The sequence below is a fragment of the Hibiscus syriacus genome, unplaced genomic scaffold, assembly GCF_006381635.1.
Source record: "Hibiscus syriacus cultivar Baekdansim isolate YM2019G1 unplaced genomic scaffold, ASM638163v2 tig00111780_pilon, whole genome shotgun sequence".
Classification (NCBI taxonomy): Eukaryota; Viridiplantae; Streptophyta; class Magnoliopsida; order Malvales; family Malvaceae; genus Hibiscus; species Hibiscus syriacus.
Window position 1 is genome coordinate 2,626 of NW_024063177.1, and position 20,741 is coordinate 23,366.

At 34.0% G+C, this 20,741-nt stretch overlaps 1 protein-coding gene across 1 annotated transcript; it reads right to left on the reverse strand.

The window, feature by feature from the left end:
* Positions 1-382: 382 nt before the first annotated feature.
* Positions 383-13,871, reverse strand: LOC120170496 (LON peptidase N-terminal domain and RING finger protein 1-like). Its single transcript, XM_039178443.1, has 18 exons — positions 13,667-13,871; positions 12,642-12,737; positions 11,826-11,908; positions 11,562-11,646; positions 11,386-11,472; positions 10,970-11,031; positions 10,696-10,889; positions 10,548-10,608; positions 10,001-10,178; positions 9,004-9,042; positions 8,822-8,883; positions 8,673-8,709; positions 7,366-7,415; positions 6,671-6,737; positions 5,075-5,147; positions 4,737-4,816; positions 4,306-4,374; positions 383-466 (listed from the first exon to the last, which is right to left on the reverse strand). Exons 1-18 carry the CDS (start codon positions 13,736-13,738, stop codon positions 407-409), a joined length of 1,455 nt encoding a protein of 484 aa, XP_039034374.1. The 5' UTR covers positions 13,739-13,871; the 3' UTR covers positions 383-406.
* Between the last annotated feature and the right edge of the window lie 6,870 nt (positions 13,872-20,741).

Consider the following 20,741-nt stretch of genomic DNA (forward strand, 5'->3'; position numbering starts at 1 on the left):
AAATTACAAACTTTTTTTATTTCAATAACACTCTCATTATCAACTATTAAACTCATTTTACAATCTATCTCATGCTTTAGGACATTATCATTCTAATCATATCCATGGAAAATGCTAAATGGATGTCAACTTTAAGACGATACTCTTATGTGGGTATCAATATTTTCAAGCAAAGTATTGAAACTTTTTAAAAATCTAAAGCACTGAAACAAGTATCAAAACTTCACTATATAGCATCAAAAGTTTTGAGGACAGTATAATACTAATAATAACGAGATTGGGTTCAAAATATATAGGACTGATTTTACAACAAAAATATACACCGTCTTTTACTTTGGTGTCCCAAAGAATATTGAATGGAATATTAAATTAATATTGTAGGAAATATGAAAATTATACACCTCATTTATTGTACACTACAACCGGGTGCTTCTGCTCCGAGGTATATTAGTCCCCGTCTTATCCTCTGCAAAAATTAAAACAAAACTAGTGATTAATACATGACATAATTTCACTCTCTTAACCAAATTGTGTTACCAACAAGCTCAATCATATATCAAATCGATTTTACATATCTCTAGTAGTAGTTCAACCAATTTTTTTTTTTTGATAGGAATGTAAGGCCTCGTTAAAAACCCCCTTCTTGATTAAGGAGCTTGATAATAAGCTCCTTAACCAGCGGAAGGAGGAAAAGAATGCCTTGAATTTTATTAATAATGGAAAAATTACATAAGATACAACCATTACACCAATGACAGTACATAAAACTTAAAAACATCCCCTGGCATAAAAGCCTTTACAATACCTAAGACTTAAAAGAACCCCTGCCCTAAAAACCTTCACAGTAGATTGGAAAACCATGGTTGACTCCTTGCAATCAACCTATCCCACTCTTAGCTAGATTGTCTGCCTCCCCATTGCACGCTCTTGGGATCCACCTCACTGAATGTACCTTACCAGTGATAAGAGTCGAAATCTGATAGACTATAGACATTAAGAAAACATGAGCTAAAGCCGGGGCCTGAATCCATTCTACTGCAGATTTACAATCAGTCTCGACAATCAACCTACCAACAGCTTCCCAACGTGATGATAAAAATAATTCAATGCCTCTTTTAATAGCCTTTAACTCCATAAGTGGAGGATTTCCTTGAGCAACATTCTCTGAAAAAGTCAAATGGTGCAACAATTCCAATCTCTTAAAATACCTCCAATCCCACCACCCAAGCCATCACTCCGAACAGCTCCATCAACATTCATCTTAAGAAAATCTACTGGGGGGAATCCATTGTATTTTGATAGAGAAAACCCATATGCTAGACATGGATTACCAATCAGCACATCCTCCTGTATCGATATCTTAGGGAACTTGGCTAGGAACCATTTAGACAGCCTGAATCTGACAATGAAGAATAGAGACAGTCTATCAAGAGAAGATCAATTAAAAACCATTGCATTCCTAACTTTCCAAATCGACCAAAAAATGACACCCGGAATGAACTTCCAAATCATTGAGTTCTCACTCAACTCACCCCAGGAACAAAGTAGAGAAGGAGGGTCTTTGGGTATAACGAATGATAAGTCCTAGAAATTAACTATTTTGTTCCATAATTCCCAAACAACTTGACAAGAAATGAATAAATGCTGCACTGATTCCTCCTGTATCTTACAAAAAGGACACAGGATATCATCCCCTAGAGATAATCCTCTCTTAACCAACTCAGTTTTAACTGCCACTTTCTGATGAGCAAGCTACCACAGGAAAGCTTCCACTCTAGGTGGAGCAAATCCCAGCCATACCCCTTTACACCACGGCACACTACCCCCAAACACATTACCTAAAGTATTTCTGCAAGATTTAACCGAAAACAATTCATCCCCACTTGCAGACCAAGATAGGAAATCTTCCACCAACTCTGACAGTTGAATATCCTTCAGCTTAGACATCAAATCCATCCACTGATTCAACTCCCAATCGCACAAATTCCTTATTGTTTCAACATTCCACACCCAACCACTCGGTTCCACGCTACCAAAATCTACAACCTTCCCCCCTTTAATAGGGGAAACCACGTAAATTCTAGGAAACAAAATCTTTAGTGGAACATCATCTGCCCATACATCATTCCAAAAAGAAATAGATGTTCCATTTCTCACTTGCAACTTCGCATTTGATCTAAGACAGTCACCTTCCGAATCATTCTTCAAAAAATTATTTGCTAACCAAATCCAAGAAGATTGCGGAGAAGTAACCTCCCTAACGGACATTGTATTGCAACTTACCTTGTGTTTGCTACACAACACACCTTTCCATAAGGAATTTCTATCATTGGCAAATTTCCACACCCACTTACCCAGAAGAGCCCGATTAGTGAGGTTCAAATCTAGTACACCCAGACCTCCACAGTTCAATGGCCTACAAACCGTGCTCCATTTCACCCAATGAATCTTCCTCTTTTCCTCCTTATCTCCCCATAGAAAATTAGCTAATAAGGAATTTAACTTCTTACCAATTTTACAAGGCATTTTAAACAGCGATAAGAAAAAAATTGGTAAGGAAGTTAATACCGACTTCAATAATACTGTCCTTCCAGCCAAAGACAAACAAGACGCTTTCCACCCAGCAAATTTGGAACTGAAGTTCTTAAATACAGGATCCCATAAAGCCTCTGAATTTTTCTTAGCACCCAGTAGAAGACCCAAATATTCTGTTGGAAAAGAACCAACTGAACAACCCACTTGGACTGCCCGATCTTTTAGTACATCCTGCTCCATATTAATTCCAAACAGCTTGCTCTTCTCCAAATTTAGATGCAAACCTGCCATAATACTAAAAATCCTCAACACTCTTTTCACATTCTTGATCTGAGTTAGAGAGGCTTGACAAAAAATGATTAAGTCATCGACAAGCTGCAAGTGAGACAACCTAGTAGAATTTTTCGATTTCCCAATAACAAAGCCTTGGAACAAACCCCTGTCGACTGCTTTAGAAATCATCAAGTGAAGCATCTCACCTACGATGTTAAATAGGAGAGAGAGACTACACCCTTGTCTAAGACCGTTGGCCATATGAAACTCTTCTGAAGGAGACCCATTAACGAGTATCGAGATGGAAGCTGTTAAAAGGCACTGAGAAATCCTCGAGGACCATCTATTCCCAAAACCCATCTCTGCCATTGCTCTAAATAAAATTGGCCATTCCACTGAATCGTAAGCTCTACAATAATCAGCCTTTAGAACAACCACTTGCAACCCTTGTTTTCTCCTATAATTGATTCCTTCATTCGCAATAAAAGCATAATCCAACAGTTGTCTCCCCAGTACAAAAGCAAACTGGGACTGACTGATTATATCTCCAACACAACAGCTCAATCTCTTAGATAAAACTTTAGAGAGGATCTTGTAGAGACTGCCTACAAGGCTGATAGGTCTAAAATCCTCCACGCTTTTCGGATTAATCTTCTTCGGAATAAGTGTGATAAACGCATGATTAACCCCATGTTCCCATTTCCTGCCCAAGTAAAAATCCTGAAAAAACTTCATTACATGCTCCTTTAAACTAGGCCAACATTTCTTGTAAAAACCCATTGTAAAGCCATCCGGACCTGGTGCTTTAGAACTGTCCGATGAGGCTATTGCTTGCCATATTTCCTGTTCTAAGAACTGCTCCTCTAGTTTCTTAGATTGATCCCCTGTTAGCTTTGCAAAATCCAGAGATAAATCTTCTACTTCCATTGTTGACTTGAAATTATACGCTTTCTTAAAAAACTCTGCAATATGCAACTTAATCACTTTCGGATCTGAGACCACATAACCATTGAAGTTCAAACTTGTGATTTCATTTCTTTTACTTCTGTTTAGTGCAGACAAATGAAAAAATCTAGTATTTCTGTCCCCATCCTTAATCCATCTCGCCCTTGATTTCTGAAACCATATGCTTTCTTCAATCCTATACAGCCTCCAAAGATACAATTTGAAAATCTTAATAAACAAAATCATGATGAAAATGAACCAAAATCTAATGAAATATTCTAATTTTCTATTAAAAGCTTAAAAACTAATATGATATAAAAAAATCTAATTTACGAAATTTTAATTGTTTTTCTTTTCTTTTCACCGGCTATTCAATCAGCACCAGTAGATGTTTGGTTGTAGTGCACATGGATAATATTATAAATACGGGATAGATTGAAGCGTAACAAGCATTAACCAAAATTGCTTCGCTTCACTCCACTCTCAATAAAAAATATAAAAAAATAGTAAAGCAAATCGGGTTTTACCACCCCAAAACTTGAAAATCATTACCTCTGATGTGTCTCTGATTCGCAGGAGTTCCAATCTCTCCGCAGGCCTCCGATTCGACAGAGTAGCAAGCTGCACCACAAGCATATGTTAGCCGTCACATTAAATTTTAACTGAAAATACCCAAATTATGTTTTAGTTATGTTTAAATTTGAAATTTACTCATTCTACTTTAATCTGCTATAATTTGATCCCTCTACTTTTATAATGTCATTGCTGAGTCCAAATCTATTCCGGTTAAAATGTTAACTTGGATTTTTCTTCAAAATACCAAAAAAAAAATCCATATCAACATGATAAGATAATAAAAGTATGATGAAATTATTCTAAATCAATGTATAGAGACTAAATGTCAAATTAAACATAGAAAAGGGACCAAAACTATAATTTGAACAAAAAAATAAGCTACAAATGGGCGAAAAAGTTAACTGTACCCAGAAACTAAAGCGCTCGGGATCATGTGGATTTGGCATCATTGCTTCGACATTATAGAGGGCCTCAAGCTTTCTTCTATCTGTGCAAATGTCATTCAAATCAAGTCCCAGCAATAGTAAAGAAATGTCTTTTAACCATAACATCTTCATAGCCAACGTTGGCTACAAACATAACCAGAAAATACTTAAACCTTAATTTTGACAAAAATAATTGCTCATCTTAATAAAGTAACAATAACATCAGTTGCTTTGAGAAAATGGTGGAGAAAGTAACACTAGTCTAGCTTAATTGAGTGCAGATTTTTAATTTCCAAAGAATGCTACAACAAGCGTTTTACCTCGTGTTGCTGCTTTTGTTGTACTTAACCATGACCGAGCATGTGCTGCTGCATTATTTGTCAGCTCCTGCAACTGCAAGAATCAAAGAACATTACTGAATATTATATGTAAGTTTAAAACGTAAAAGCTAACTTGAATACCATGGGGCGGGTTTCTGTAAAATGACATGAAAGCATTATAATACTAATAATAACAAATCAACGTGAAGAAAAATATATAAACGTTTCTTCTTTTGAAGAAAGAGCAAAAGTAGTAAATGCATCAAGAAGTTATTTTTTTTTTTTTGATAGGAATAGGAGGCCTCATTAAAAATCTCCCTCTTAGTTGGCTCTTGTAAAAGAGGCAACTAGCGGAAGGAGGAAAAGAGTACCTCATTTTATTAATAACCCATAATTACATAAGATACAACTTACATAATAAACTTCCCTAGATAAAATACATAACACTACAACAACAGAACACAACACCTCAACCAGTCCCCTCTTTTGCTAACTTGTCTGCTTCCCAATTACAACTCCTTGGAATCCAATTAATAATAAAACCCCTAACAGATACATAGGCCCCAATTTCCTCAACCAAAGAGCTACAAAACGTTGGGGCAGAAATAGGTATCAAGATCCAATCCGCTGCTTTCCTGCAATCATTCTCGAGGATAAGTCTTCCCTTCGTTGCCCACTCCGATGAAAGAAATACATCAATTCTCTACTTAATAGCTTTTAACTCAGCTAACATAGGAGGGCCTGGTCCCACAGCCATAGAGAAAGAGGCTAAAATAGAGCAATTGGAATCTTTCAAAACTCCTCCAATTCCTCCCTACAGCCCATCCCCTCTCACCGCCCCATCAACATTGAATTTAAAGAAATGATTACTCGACAGATTGGTTAAGTCTACCCATGTTTGTGAAACCTTGCATCACAAAAGCTTTGTGAAGCAAGACTCTATCTATCACCCTCCAGATGTCCTATGTTACTCGAATTCAAGTGTAGGCATAGATTACAGATGTGTCCAACATAAGTATATTTGATTTTTTCAAGTTTTTTCTTTTTTTTTTCTTCTAAATACTTGAATGGTTATATGATTGTTCATATGTCTGAATATATGTTTGGCATAGATGTTGAATGTGAGAACTTAAGAAAACATGAAGAATCGGAGCAATATAGCTGTTGAATGAGAGATGAAAAGAACAAATTGATATTATATCTATCACTCTGCTTCTATATGTATAATCACCGCCATTCCAGGCCCCAACCCGCAACTATCCATGAGGCGCCCAACCAGAATAAACCAAGAATCCAAGACCAAAACTGTCTCACCCATGAAGCTACTAAAAGAAGATGATGAACAATTAAACTGCTCTGCTACCTTACATACAAAGCACTATTAGATACAAACCTACATGCCTTTGGAGGTAAAACTGGCTAATATTCTTCCCAAGATGCTTCCTTCAAGTAAAAAGAGCAAACAGAAAAGAGGCAAATCCCACCTCCTTGCAGTATATTGTTTCAGTAATTTAATATATCTTACTTCGTTTTATTATTTCAGAAATTAAAAGGAAAGATAATATGGGTGGGAAACAAGAATAGAGACAGTCGTACATCTTCTGTATCTATCGCATCTCTTGGTGGTATGTCTTGTACCCACTCAACCTCCGCCATTAGGTATCTGCGTTAAACATAACAGAAGTATGATATTCCACAACAAATTCATGTCAACATGAAACAATGTTGTCAAGGGTGCAGGGCACAATCTTGGCACTTAAAACCCTTATATTGCCTCAAGCGCAAAGCGCTAGTTAAGTAAAGCACAATATGTATATTTGCAAGTTTTTTGTTATATATATATATAAAGCTTAAGATATATAATAAACTCTAAAGTGGAGTCTAGTTTATCTACAAAACATGCATTTTTTTTACTAGTTGATATGCATGATTTCCTTGCGACCAATGTTTGTTGTTGAATGTTAAATATTACGAAGTATAGAGTTGATATCATCCTTTTCTTAGTAGTGAAGATATATCAAATGAAAAAAAAATTAAAGAAATTAAAGAGAAATGTGAAAAATAAAAGAACTTCAAGAAAAATTCAATCAAGCAGCCATTTTTTATGCATATCGCCTTCCAAAAAAGGCATGTGTAGGTTCACTAGGTGTGAGCCTGATCAAATGGGATTGGCCTGAAAGGGTCTAAGGTGCAGGTGCGCCTGAGCACACACCTTGACAACACTGGTATGAATTCTGGAAATTGTGAATCTAAGCATACAATATACATGACCGAATGATGAGAAAACTAACCCATCTTGATCCCAAGATCTGAGAATATGAAATCTCCGGCGACTTTCAATCTGCATGCCATTTAATTGAAATAAATATGACGATGCTTCTTCTTTTCCCTTTTTATTTTAGCTAGAATTAAATATGAATAACTATAATGCAAGAGAAAGAAACTGCTCAAGAGTTCAGATCGAACAATAAAGATTGAGGAGGAAGTTATTCTGTCATGAACACAATTGTCAATCCATTCACCAAAAACAAAAAGCTTTCTGTAGGAGCCTGTTACTACTTTCCTACAGGTTTAGCTATTACCTAAATGAGCTTGAGAGTCAGAAAGATAAATCTATTTTATTAGATCAATTTTCTGAAGAAAAAAAAACAATTTGTGTCTATTTCTCATAACTAAAAGAAGAGCTTCATGATCTGATATACCTAAATCTATACTGGCAATGCATTAGGAAACATGAAAATTCAATTCTAGAAGACAAGTCCACTAATTGTAGGATATGACCATCTAGCTGCGGAAAAGAAAAATACAAAGTATTTAGATTCACATGAATTTCTAAAGCTAGGTATAATATATAAAAACTTCATGCATTTCCTAGGTGAATATATCCATCAAGAGTCAAACTAAAATATTAACCGGCTTCTTCTTCAAAGCACCCTCCAAACAGAAGCAATCAAAGTGCTTTCACCCTTTTGGGAGGGTTGTACATGCTACGGAAGTTCGCATCTAGAGAAAACAAAAACTGTAGCTCAGCTTTCCAAAACTTTCAGCATATTTCAAGATTCCCTACTTAAATCCTGTCAAATGTGCAATGGCTAAATTGGCTGTGGTCATTGTCACATTAAATGAAAGGAAATTGCATTGTTGAAAGCTTTAAAAGAAAGGAAACTATTTTTATCATAGAGAAAGAAGATAAAAATTCAGTTAGCATGCAAAAAAAAAAAAAAGAATTAAAAAAACAAAGGAGATTATCTTAAAAAAAACATCAACAGAACCAAAAGTTAGTAAGAGGTTAACATATGAATGTGCTCATCCAAGTCATCTGATTTCAGGTGATACTCTCCTTTAGATGCATGAAAACTAATACATCATTATTTGTCCACAATGAAAAGTTAAGCTAAAATTAAAACCCCATCTATAACCAAGCTAAAATTAATATCTTATCTATTGACAACTTTTTTATTTTTAAAACTCATTCCTTATGAAGGTGATCGAGATTTTGAGATGGAGGAATGTAGATAAATATAAAGTTAAATGTGTACATGATACAGAAAAAAAAATGTCATTACATCAAAGAAAAATGCAAGTTGAAAAGTTTCACCTCCAGAACAAAGCGTCCATCAGGAAGAGGTTCACACCTACATATTTAGATCAAGTGCCAAAGATGAGATTAAAAAAAGAAAATATTCACAAACGTAAACAAAGTAGCAAAGGAATTGCATTAAAAAATAAAAAGTCTCAAACACCTACTCTGTGATCTCCACTTCACAAGCAAAATCAGCAATTGAATCTGTATCAGGATCACGGATGGCCTACAAATATAATTTACAAAAGAAATAAAAACAGAAGGAAGAAAAAAAAGAGAGGAACTACTGGCCATTCAACATGCCTCGCAAAAGGAAGAAGAAAGAACCAAAAGAAAAAGAGCCTACCATTCCCATCCTGTGATTCCCTTCCATTATTCTCCTGACCTGTTTTCAAGCAAATATAAGTAAATTTGAATCCAAAAGCAATCCCTTTGAAAATCAGCTTCAACATATTATGACCAGAAGTATGACCATGTGACTAAAATTGCTAACCTATACTTGTGCTACTAAAAGCTTGCATACAGCTCATTGCCGACTTGATAATCTACCTAGAACAAAGGCTATTGCTTACCTCGAAAGGCAACTAGAGAAACAGACCAATTCATACATCAAGAAATCCTACCAGGCTAAGTAGGCAGTAAACCTTGCCATGTTAAAGATTAAATAATTTCTTCTTTTTTTTTGATAGGAATGGAAAGCCTCGTTAAAAACCCCCTTCTTGATTAAGGAGCTTGATAATAAGCTCCTTAATCAGCGGAAGGAGGAAAAGAGTGCCTTGAATTTTATTAATAATGAAAAAGCTACATAAGATACAACCATTACACCAATAACAGTACATAAAACTTAAAAACATCCCCTGCCATAAAAGCCTTTACAGTACATAAAACTTAAAAACACCCCCTGCCATAAAAGCCTTCACAGTAGACCAGAGAACCATAGTTGACTCCTAACACTCAACCTATCCCACTCTTAGCTAGATTGTCTGCCTCCCCATTGCACGCTCTTGGAATCAACCTCACTGAATGTACCTTACCAGTGATGAGAGTTTTCTTCCAAGTGGTTACAGTCAGAGTTGTTTCATATCTTTAACATTCCCAAGATATATTAGAAGGAAAGAGGACATTGTTGTGACATAGACAGAACTTGCTAGCAGCTAGCAAACACAACCCAACTCAAATTTAGAACAAGAGTAACTCTGCCAAAAGGCTCATATGCATAGTCAGAGATCAAAGAAATTTTGCACTGCTAACCTAGTTTTGGATGTAAACAGCCATAACATACCCAAATTTCTTTCTTTCTTTTTTTATAATACAAAATTAAGATTAGAGAGTATGAAACTAACCATAAGTCTGTAGCGTGGTTCAAATATGTGGAGCGGAAACTTCTGACAAGGGATGACAACATCCATGACGAAAAGTGGTATCAGATCATTACCAAAATTTATCAGACTGTCCTGTTCTGACCTTCTTTCAGCATATTCTTGAGGAAAGATCCTTTGTATGATGTTGTTTAGCGTTACACTATCAAACAAGTAATGCAATTAATAATCAAACAAATAGAAACCTTGATAAAGCTGTATTGAAACCTTTGATAAAATAAAAAAGAAAATTAGCAATTAGCAATTAGCAGAACACTCAAGATACAAGAAAATCCCATGCTCAGTAAGCATGAACCTTTATGCGGATATGACCAGTACTTAAATATAAGAGAACAGCAGCCTCCAAGTAAAAGGGAAATATTAAACTAGTCATTAAATAGGAGCCATTAGTAGTTTGTGCATCTCAACTATTTACATGAGATAGGTACAAACAGCATCCGATGGAGTTCACGATCCCTCTCATCATTCTAAGAAAAGTACTTCAATCAATAACTGCTGGGGAGAAGTTTACCTGATGGCACATGTTCTAGGACTGATGAAGAGCACTGTTCGGCACAATGGACATTTGTTGCCTATCATTTTAGTGCAATATCAGGTAATAGAATGGTGATAAAAAGAAGGCACTGCTATAATCAGAATCAACAACCACAATTACTCACTACGATCCATTGTCTGAAACAAACATGAATGACAGAAAGAATGCCCGCATGGTGTTGTTATTGGCTCATATAGTAACTTCAGACAAAGTGTGCAATCAAAGTCATCAGTACGTTCTGGCCCGTCATGGTCTTTAGTCCGCATGAAACTGGATGGCTTTCTCTCCAAGCTCCGAAGAGAAGCCTGGAGAATGTTACTAAGTATTGCCAGGAAAATTTTCATTCAGATTCACAAGACTAATCAATTGATGTCAAATATAAATATATCATAAACTACCTGAAAGGATCAATTTGAAGGCCAGAAAGAATAATATCCCGTGCTATATCATATCTTTCTAACTGCATGGTAAAACATCAGGTACTGAGGAAACAAAGAGATCATAGGCATATGCACGTGCAAGTGTAAATTAAGCATAGTTTTTTTTAACTTAAATTAAGCATAGTTAGATGTACATATAGAGGATCATAGGACTTTTAGCCGGGACCTTTTTTGTTTGTGCATGTCTAAACTAAATGATCAAAAATCATAAATAAAATAAAAATGCTAGAGAAACCAAAACAGCAGTCATATTTGTGTGTGCATGTATAAATTAAGTATAATGAAATGTAATGGAGAGGGCCATGCGACTTTATCTTGGACGCTTTTGTATAATATTGATCCCAGAAAATAATGTAATGCAATCTATCACTTACCAAAATGAGAGCATTGGCCTTTAAGATGTAGGACCTCACTGCATTGTTCTGCAAACTCATTAGCTTCTCAGCATCCTTAAGAGCAAGCTGAAATACATGCCCAAAAGTTTCAATCTTTCAAAATGCATGTAATGGTGATATAATTCAAAATACAAAATGTACTGCAACAAGCATACTTCAGCAAGTGTTGTTATATCCAGCCCACTCAATGGTCTATATTCAGAAGCAGTTGGAGATCTATCTTTCAGAAATTGACTAATCCTGCACAAGAATGGCCACGAATTTCAACCATGATTGAGTAGGTAGAACAGATATTGTTAAAAGAATGCCACAAAATGGGATTAAAAAGAATAGTATATACACATGCTTATGCTTGTATGTCATCTATTTATGCAGACTTCTCTTCAATATAATGACAATAACCATTGACAAAAGCTAACCTCATGTAGGCAGCACTTCTGTTACCAAGAATAATGGGATCACCAGGTTTCATGTTATTGGCCCTTGTGTAATTGCTGATTGCCTACATGAATTAAACTATTTATGAGTAAAGGAATGAAGAAGAAGAAAAGTATATAGACATAATACTTGTTAAAACTTTATTAGCAAACTTTCAGTGTCAATATGCAAATATTTACACAACTCACCAGTTCCAAATGATAATAAGAAAGATACCTAAAAAATGACAAACCATGACACTTAACATATCTGCAGTTTAAGAACCTGATCTAGGTAAATTTCAGATATATGCTATTTTCTCCCTTTTACTTTTTTCGGAGGGTGGGGTGTAAAATAGATATGAATAAGTCATAATAGTTAATGCCCTCCACCTCCCACCCCCCAAAAACACAGGAATGTAGCAATAATAATGCTAGATACTCACGAGTTAAATATTTGAGTCCAAGCAGCTTTACCAATCTTCTTTCTGAAACTTTTGGAAATCTAATTTTTCTATAGCAGCAATATGTAACCTTAGAAATGTGAGGCATTTACAACTACATAGAGGCACAAGTTAATATTTCGACAATTGTACCCAAAGACAAAAACTACATGAAACCCCTTCAAACTATTTGATTTTGCATTTCCACTTTCACGCAAAGAGATTAAGGTACCTTACTAGGGATATCTTAGTTTAAATGCAAAGAAACTCACAGAAGAAAACTTCCATACTAGATGAAACAAATTTTATAAACCATCAACGGGATGAACAAAAGCAATAAAAATAAAATGTGCCATTAAGAAAAGGGAAATGTTACCTCCTCAAAATGATTCTGTCGAAATGCTTGGTTTCCATTCTCCACATTATCATAAACATGACGATATTGGTCCCATAATCCCACTCCTTCGTTGGCCTACTTCAGTCAATTTTCATTACATTCAGAAATACATATTAAACCAAAAACTCACCACAAAAAATATGCACAATACCTAGAGTATATTTTTCATAAATAACTTGCAAACAAAGATAAAACAAAGCCTCAACTCCTATAATTATCAATGTTTGCAAACAAAATGCAAACACCAAAGGGACAGATCATCACTTTTTATTTTTTGGATATTACAGTCATTACTCCATTAAAATCAATAATAGACCTTTTTCTATTACTTTGACCAATATTTAATATGACAATAAAGTTAATACATTTTTCCAGTTAAAAGCAACAGATTTATAGAGAAAGTACATGACAAATTCAATTTCTATGTTAGTTTCCTAGGAATTCTCATCAACCAAACAGACGGTGAAAGAGGAAACAAATAAATAAGACAGACCAAATTTATGTTCTTTTCACATATTGTTTTCAGCTACCAAACAATTCAAAGATAACCACAAATCAAAATAAACAATTTAAGAGGAATAGAACAAAAACGACATTAATACAACTGTTTCTCTCCAAGAAATGCAGAAAAAATTACATAAAGTTGATTATAGCTTTAACTCTTGGCCCTCTAATTTCTTACAAAAAATTGTAAAACTATAGAGTTCGTCAGAAAAATAACACATATACTCTTGTTTTTTCAGCCCTAAAAAAAGATCAATTTTGTTGAATACTAAGATTTTACGCGCTGCTATTCAAAAGAATAAGTAAGTAAATTTTAACTTGCTTTATATGCTAAATTCAGTTGTTGAATTTTTTTATACTAAAAGTCTCCTGGTTAGATCCAAATAAAATATGTATACATTGAAAAAACAAAAAAAAAAAGCATGCTATTCAGTGTTCGGCCGCTTTTTCCTACGTTTCTCAGCATCCAAACAGTCCTAGTGACTACAGAAAGTACTTACCCAAACGTAATCTTCCACATCATCAATCCCTTCCAAGCTGATTCCGGAAGACGATACCGTCTCGCCGGACATTGTAACAAAACTAAAAGAAAAGGTTGGGGAGGTAAAAAAATACAGAAAAAAAACGGAAGTATCAGCCGGGAAAACAATGATATCGAAACGAATCTGAAGAGAAGCTGCAGAGCATCCTTTTCGATTTTCTACAAATAAAATCCTTTGTTTCTAAGAAGTGTAATCTTGTCGAGCAAGGGACGGATTTTATATGTAAAGGAGATCCAATCTAGCTAGTGCTTTAGTGTTATCGTATTATTGGCGCATTCACGGGGCTGTGGACTTAAAAGGTATTTACACGTGGGTTCTTTTTATTGGGTCATTGTTTCACGGTAGAATCCGGTTGTGTTTTGTGGACGCAAGTGAGTAAGCTCTATTAGCGCGTGCTGGATTTTGGTCAGTGGTGGCTGCACGTGCATCACTTAACTTAATTTACTTTTATAAAAAAGGGTAAAGTATAGTAATGGTCACTGAACATTTTTGAAGCTTGATTTAGGTATCCCAACTTTTAAAACTTGCAATACAGTCTTCTAACATTTATTCTGTTTGCAATATTGTCCCCCAACATTTATTCCGTTTGAAATATGGTCCCCAACTTAAACCACCATTAGAAAATTAGGGTAAATTATATACACGGTCATTGAACTTTTCAGGCACTTGAATTTAGGTCCCCCAATTTTTAAAACTTGAGTGACTGAACTATGATATATAAGAAAGTTGAGTGATGATATGTGTAGTTCACCCAAAAAAAAATAAAAGAACATTAACGGCACCGTATAACATTTGGGAAAAGATAAATGGGTTTTAAACTCAAATCAACGACAAGTTGATGAAAAAAATTTCCAAAAAATGTAGATTAGGTTTATTTTGGGGTTTTTAGGGTTAGGATTATTTTTAAGAGTATTGATTGTTGGAGGATTAAAAATGAGGGAGAAAAGGAGTCGATCGAATGCTTGTTCAACTATGGCAAACGATAAGTTTTTCTTTTTGATGTATTTCAAAGTTTCTTTGATGTTTAGATTACAAATGCCATATAATTTTTTTTTATTTTGAAAATTTATAGATTTAAGTTTAAATCTTGGTTAACATGAAATTTTTTAGTGAAAATATTTATAATGTTTTGATTGAGTTGTATTCAGTGAATTTTTTTTTTATGTTTTACTTCTGCTCTTTTGTAAGTTCCCAAATCCATCCTCTCTTCTCTGCTATCTAAATCTTAAAATTCTTTTCCTTTTTTTTAGTTTTTTATTATGTGATTTTTTTATTCATTTTGTCTCTTCAAAAAATGAGGTATGTGTTGTTTTATTTTTCATTTTTGCGATATTCTTGAATATCTATTTCATGGCAAACGACAGGTTCCTCTTCTGTTAGCTTGTGTAGACGCAAGAAAATACCTATGATCATTTTTTTATTTATATGATAATGAAAAGGGTTTTGCCTCCCATTTTCAAAATGCTAGGTTTTGTTATCGAACCTGCAATTACTTATTTTTCTGTTTGATTTCGTGTTTAATATTTAAATGTTCTGATATCGTTGTTTCTTGCTCATTTTCCTTGTTGCTCTATTATTTTCATCAACGATTAAACAAAGCTGCTACAGCGCTGTTGTTTTAGTAGTTTATGGGGTACTGAAATTTTTTGCATGTTCAAGCTTGTATTTGATTTATAATTTGAAGTCGGAGAGTGAGTAAAACTTGATTAGAAAATTTTGATTTTTTAAAAAAATTTAAGTTATTTGACTCGAGTCTCTCGAGCTATTCGGATTTTTATCCGAATTTCGAGTTTAGGTTGATTTTGAAATTATGTATACTATTTACATTTATAAATTATACATACCCCTGCTTGACATTCACATGTAATTTAGTGTTGAGATTATGTATCCTTTTGTATTATAATTATATTTTGGGTATTATATGTTTTTATATAAAATTTGATTAAAAATATTTTATATTTACAAGTTATATTTTCAAATGAAATTTGAGTTAAAAACAATCTATATTATATAAAATTTTGAAAATTTATAGATTTAAGTTTAAATCTTGGTTAACATGAAAATTTTTAGTGAAAATATTTATGATGTTTTGATTGAGTTGTATTCGGTGAGTTTTTTTTTATGTTTTGATTGAGTTGTATTCAATGATTTTTTTGATTGAATGGTGGGGTATGTTTCTTTTCCTTTTACGTGTCGTAGTCCTATTATGCATACTGTTTTATTTTCTTTTTTAGTTTAACTTACGTTTTTTTTCAATTTACTTCTACTTGACAGAAAAAGTTCACAATGAAATATCAGAATCTGAAGGTTATGATTATTGGCCATCTGAGCATGAAAGGTCTGAATCTGACTTTGTGGATAGTGAAAATGATGCGTATGATACAGTTGAAGAAGATGACGTAATATTTGTGACTAGTAGTGTACAAGAAAACCTAGGATTTATGCCTAATCAATCTGCATTAGTTTGTGTTTCTTCTGATAGTCATAATGATACAGAGTCATTGTATAGTGCTTCTTCTTATGATAGCACTGATCATAGTAAAAAACAAAGATTTCCTGAGTTTAATACTGAGAAAGATATGGCATGCCCTAGTTTAAAGAAAAACCTCATATTTGCTACTAAAGAAATCTTAAGAGATGCAATTAGGCAGTATAGAAGGGTTGAAAGGTTTAGCATGTCATTTAAGAAGAATGATAACCGAAGAGTGCATGTTGTGTGTAGTAAATGGAGTTGTTCTTGGGTATTATGGGCATCTAAGTTGAACCCTAAGGATCCTAATGATGACATATGACAGATTAAGACAATTAATGATGAACATAATTGTCAAAGAGGCATAAGAAATCAAAGGTTGATATCTGCCAAGTGGATTGCCGAAACTTTTTTTGCAAAATTTAAGACTGACCTCAAGTATTCAATTGTCTCACTACAACAAGATATTAAAGAAGCTTATGAAACGTATGTGTGTTTAGCAAAATGTTCTAGGGCTAGGAAATTGGCTGTAGAAAATGTCTTAGGTTGTTTTACAGAATAATATAGCAAAATATATGAATACCTAGGAGAAGTGAGACACTCAAATCCTGGTACAACCACAATATGCAAGTTAGACAACAGACTCTTCGTTAGGTTGTACGTGTGTTTGCAGGGTTGCAAACTAGGGTTTAAGAATCACTGTAGACCCTTCATTTCTCTTGATGGATGTTTTCTGAAGGGTTATTACCAGGGTTACATATTGGCTGCTGTGGGAATTGATGCAAATGATTGCATTTATCCCATAGCCGCGACAGTTGTGGAATCTGAAAATCGTGATAGTTGGCAATGGTTCCTGCAATTATTGGGAGAATACTTGGACATGGTCAACTCTCATCATGTCACATTTATGTCTGATAAACAAAAGGTAAAAGTTTATCATTTATTTATTTTTTGTAGGAAGAGGCCATATTTTTTAGTATTCAAAACCAGCTATAAAAAGAAGGTTTACATCATTGTTCCAACAAAATATGTTGCACAAGTCTTAGCTGAAACTGATTTCTAAAAGAAAACGAGGTTGATATGCGACTCCTTACAATGCAAGCAGTGTCGTATGTATTTTCATATGATGAAAAAACTGGAAATCAGATTAACCCCAATCCCCTTGTTGCCACTCATCCTTACGTTGCTCTTATAATTTATTTGCTATTTATTGATTGTACTTATTGTTTATTTGCCATTTATTTGTTATTTATGGATCTTGATATTTATTGGTTGTGCTGGTTTTGAAATGTGGCCGGGACTTGTTGACTCAATTCTGGAATTATATCTTAATGCTGAATACAGAACTTGTGTTAGGCATTTATACTCAAATTTTAAGAATGTGGAGGGCTATAAAGGAAAAGCATTGAAAGATACTTTGTGGAAAGCTGCAAGGGCAACTACTGTGAGGGATTTTGATAGAGCCATGTCAGAAATAAGAGGGATGTCAGAGGACGCTTGTAACTGGTTAAAGTCAAAAGATGCTGCCATATGGTCTAAATCTCATTTTTCCACAAGGTCAAAATGTGACCTCTTATTAAACAACTTTTCAGAATTTTTCAATAAGGTATATATAATTTCAAAATTTATTTACTGTAAATTCAATGTTATTTTGATCTTACTAATGTCTTTTGACCCTTTTATATTACAAGATGATTCTGGAGGCAAGGGATAAGCCCATCTTGACCATGATGGAGATTATTCGTACGAAGATGATGCATAGAATTTCTAAAAATGGAGAAGATATTTGGAAGTCTTCTGGTTTACTTTGTCCTAAAATTCAAAAGAAGGTGGACACATTAATTAGGCAAGCTGTTAGGTGTTGGCCATCACATACTGGGGGTCTAAGATTTGAAGTTGCATTTGGTCCATCTGACCAACATGTTGTGGATCTAAAAGTTAGAGACTGTTCTTGTAGGAAATGGGGTCTTACAGGTATTACTTTATGCTTTTTAGACTTTAATTACTTGATGTTTATTTGATATTTTTAGTTGTTGTTTATTTCTTAACTTCGATTACAAATGCTAAAACTAATGTTTGAGGCATCATAATCTATGAACACACAACATAAATTCGTAATCCAATAAGTTTCCTGTCAACGTTTTAGCTTCTGGTTTTGCTTAATCTTTCATAGCAAGCGGGATATTCAGTTTTTAAAGGGGAAAAAGGAAAGGGTAATTCCTTCTTCTTCTTTTCAACTTTCTTTCAGATAAAACTCTCTGTTGTTTTTTACATCATAACATTATTCTCTCTTTATTGTCAAAATAGATAATTTCTAGACTTTTCTATTTTTTCTGGGTAATATATGAAATTTTGATGCGGTTTGAATTATTCTTTTAGCTTGTTAAGAAATTGGAATTCGCATCTCTAAATTTAGCTATTGATCGTTCTGGATTAACCTTTTTTTCTTATGTTTTCTCTATAAAGTTGAAAATTATGTGACATTTATTAGTCGAAGATGTTGATGCGTACGCTCATAAAGTTAATTTGTTCGAAGTAATTGATTATAAATATTTTTTTTAAAGAGTAACTATTGGAAGCTAGGTCTTCGGGAAAGTTGTCGTAAGAGAATTATGTTATAATCCATTCGTACAATTCATTTGTAATTTTTAAGATTTAGAATTATGGTACTGCCTTCTAGTTTGTGATTATCGTTCTTTTATTGCATCGGGTACCATTGATTGCATCTGTAGAATACATGTCGATATACTATAATCTTGTGTTCCTTAGTTTTCTTGTACCATTTCCTTTAGTTGGTTTTTTTACAATTTATGTATTTTTATTAGTTGTTTTGATGGTATTTGATATTTATGTTAGGGTCATATTGTGTACATGATGTTTGATGGTGTTGTATATTTATGTTTCTCAACAGGGATCCCATGTGCACATGATGTCTCAGTGATGTTATTGATTCAAGAGAGACCAGATAACTATGTTGACAATTGATACCATAGGTCGACTCAAATCCAGTTGTATTCTAACTTTATATACCCTATCCGATGAGTCAATCAGTGGGAACCTGTCCCATCAATGGAGCTAATACTTCCTCCAATTCAGAGGAGGCCACCTGGTAGGCCTAAAAAACAAAGGAAAAAGGTTATTGACGAACAACAAAATGGTCCTAGTAGGGGGCAAAGGACCCTATAAATTAAGTGCAAGAAATATGGTAAAGTATGCCACAACATAAGGACATGTAGAGGTCAGGTCAGAGGTAATTCTAGGCTTAACACACCACTTCCTTCAGCAACAACACATCCAGCAGCCTCAATTGGTCCACCTCCACAGTTTCCATTATCTTCAACTGCTCCACATTTCACTGCTGCCATAGTACCAAAATTACCAGTCAATATTTAATTCTCCACAATCTCTATTATTTCCTTTAACTAACAACTATCACATATTGGTATTTACAGTTTAGGAGGCCTTCAGCAGCAATTACCCAAGTCTCACTTCTCACCACCTCAATAACAACCAAGTCTATATCAACATTTGTTCAAAGGAAGAAGATTGAAACGGCTGTAGGAGGACAAATCCCACCACCTCAACAACAACCAACTCCATACCATGTTAGATGGATGTTGCAATCACCTTCTCCCTCTGAAAATACAGTGATGCAGGATTCACAAGAATCAATTTCTAGTTTCAAACCAAATAATGTTGATGGATGTTGACAAGAGTTTCAATATGTGTTGATAGATGTTAACTTCCATTTTTTGAGTTGATAGATGTTACATATCATTTTTTGTGTTGATAAATGTAAAGTGCCATCTTTAGTGTCATTTTTTGTATATGGCATAGTGACTTAGGCAATATGGTATGGTTGCCAAAACATATACCACGATATATGGTCATTTTTTGTATATGCATAGTGGCTTAGTCAATATGGTATGGTTGTCAAACCATATACAATGATATATGGTAACATTTGAATGTAAATTGATGCAAATGATAATAGAAACAATATTACATTTTGTTATGAAATTTTTAGTTGCTCAAAGTCCAAGCTCGGTAGCAATATTTAGCTGCTCAAATCTCTACATGTAAACATCTGTTAACTTCAAAGTTTTCTTAATATACTTTTTTTCTTTTGTGAAAAGGAAAATTCATGCTTTAATGATTCTTTTCTTTCTTTCTTCTAGATGAAACTGAATGCTTGAAAAGATAGGGAAATATTTCTTAGGTTATTATGTCTGTAATTTGTTTTGGTGTATATTTTCAAAATTTAGTTTTTTTTAATATGGGTTAAGGAACTGATCTGTGAACTAAACAAAAAGTTGAGCTTTAAGTATTAGCAGTTTCACTTGTATCTTTGCATGCTCTTTATTTTATTTTTCTTTCAGGTGATCTTTGTATTTAGAGGTTTTTAGCACCCCAAAAAAAGCCTTAGACTTAATTTTCCCCTTTTTGAGAATATATATATATGTGTGGTTTTTGATTGATGAATTTCTATTTTATAGGTAGTTTGGCCTTGAATCTGCAATTATTATATAGTTATAGTGCATAGTTTTGGTTTACAATATATGC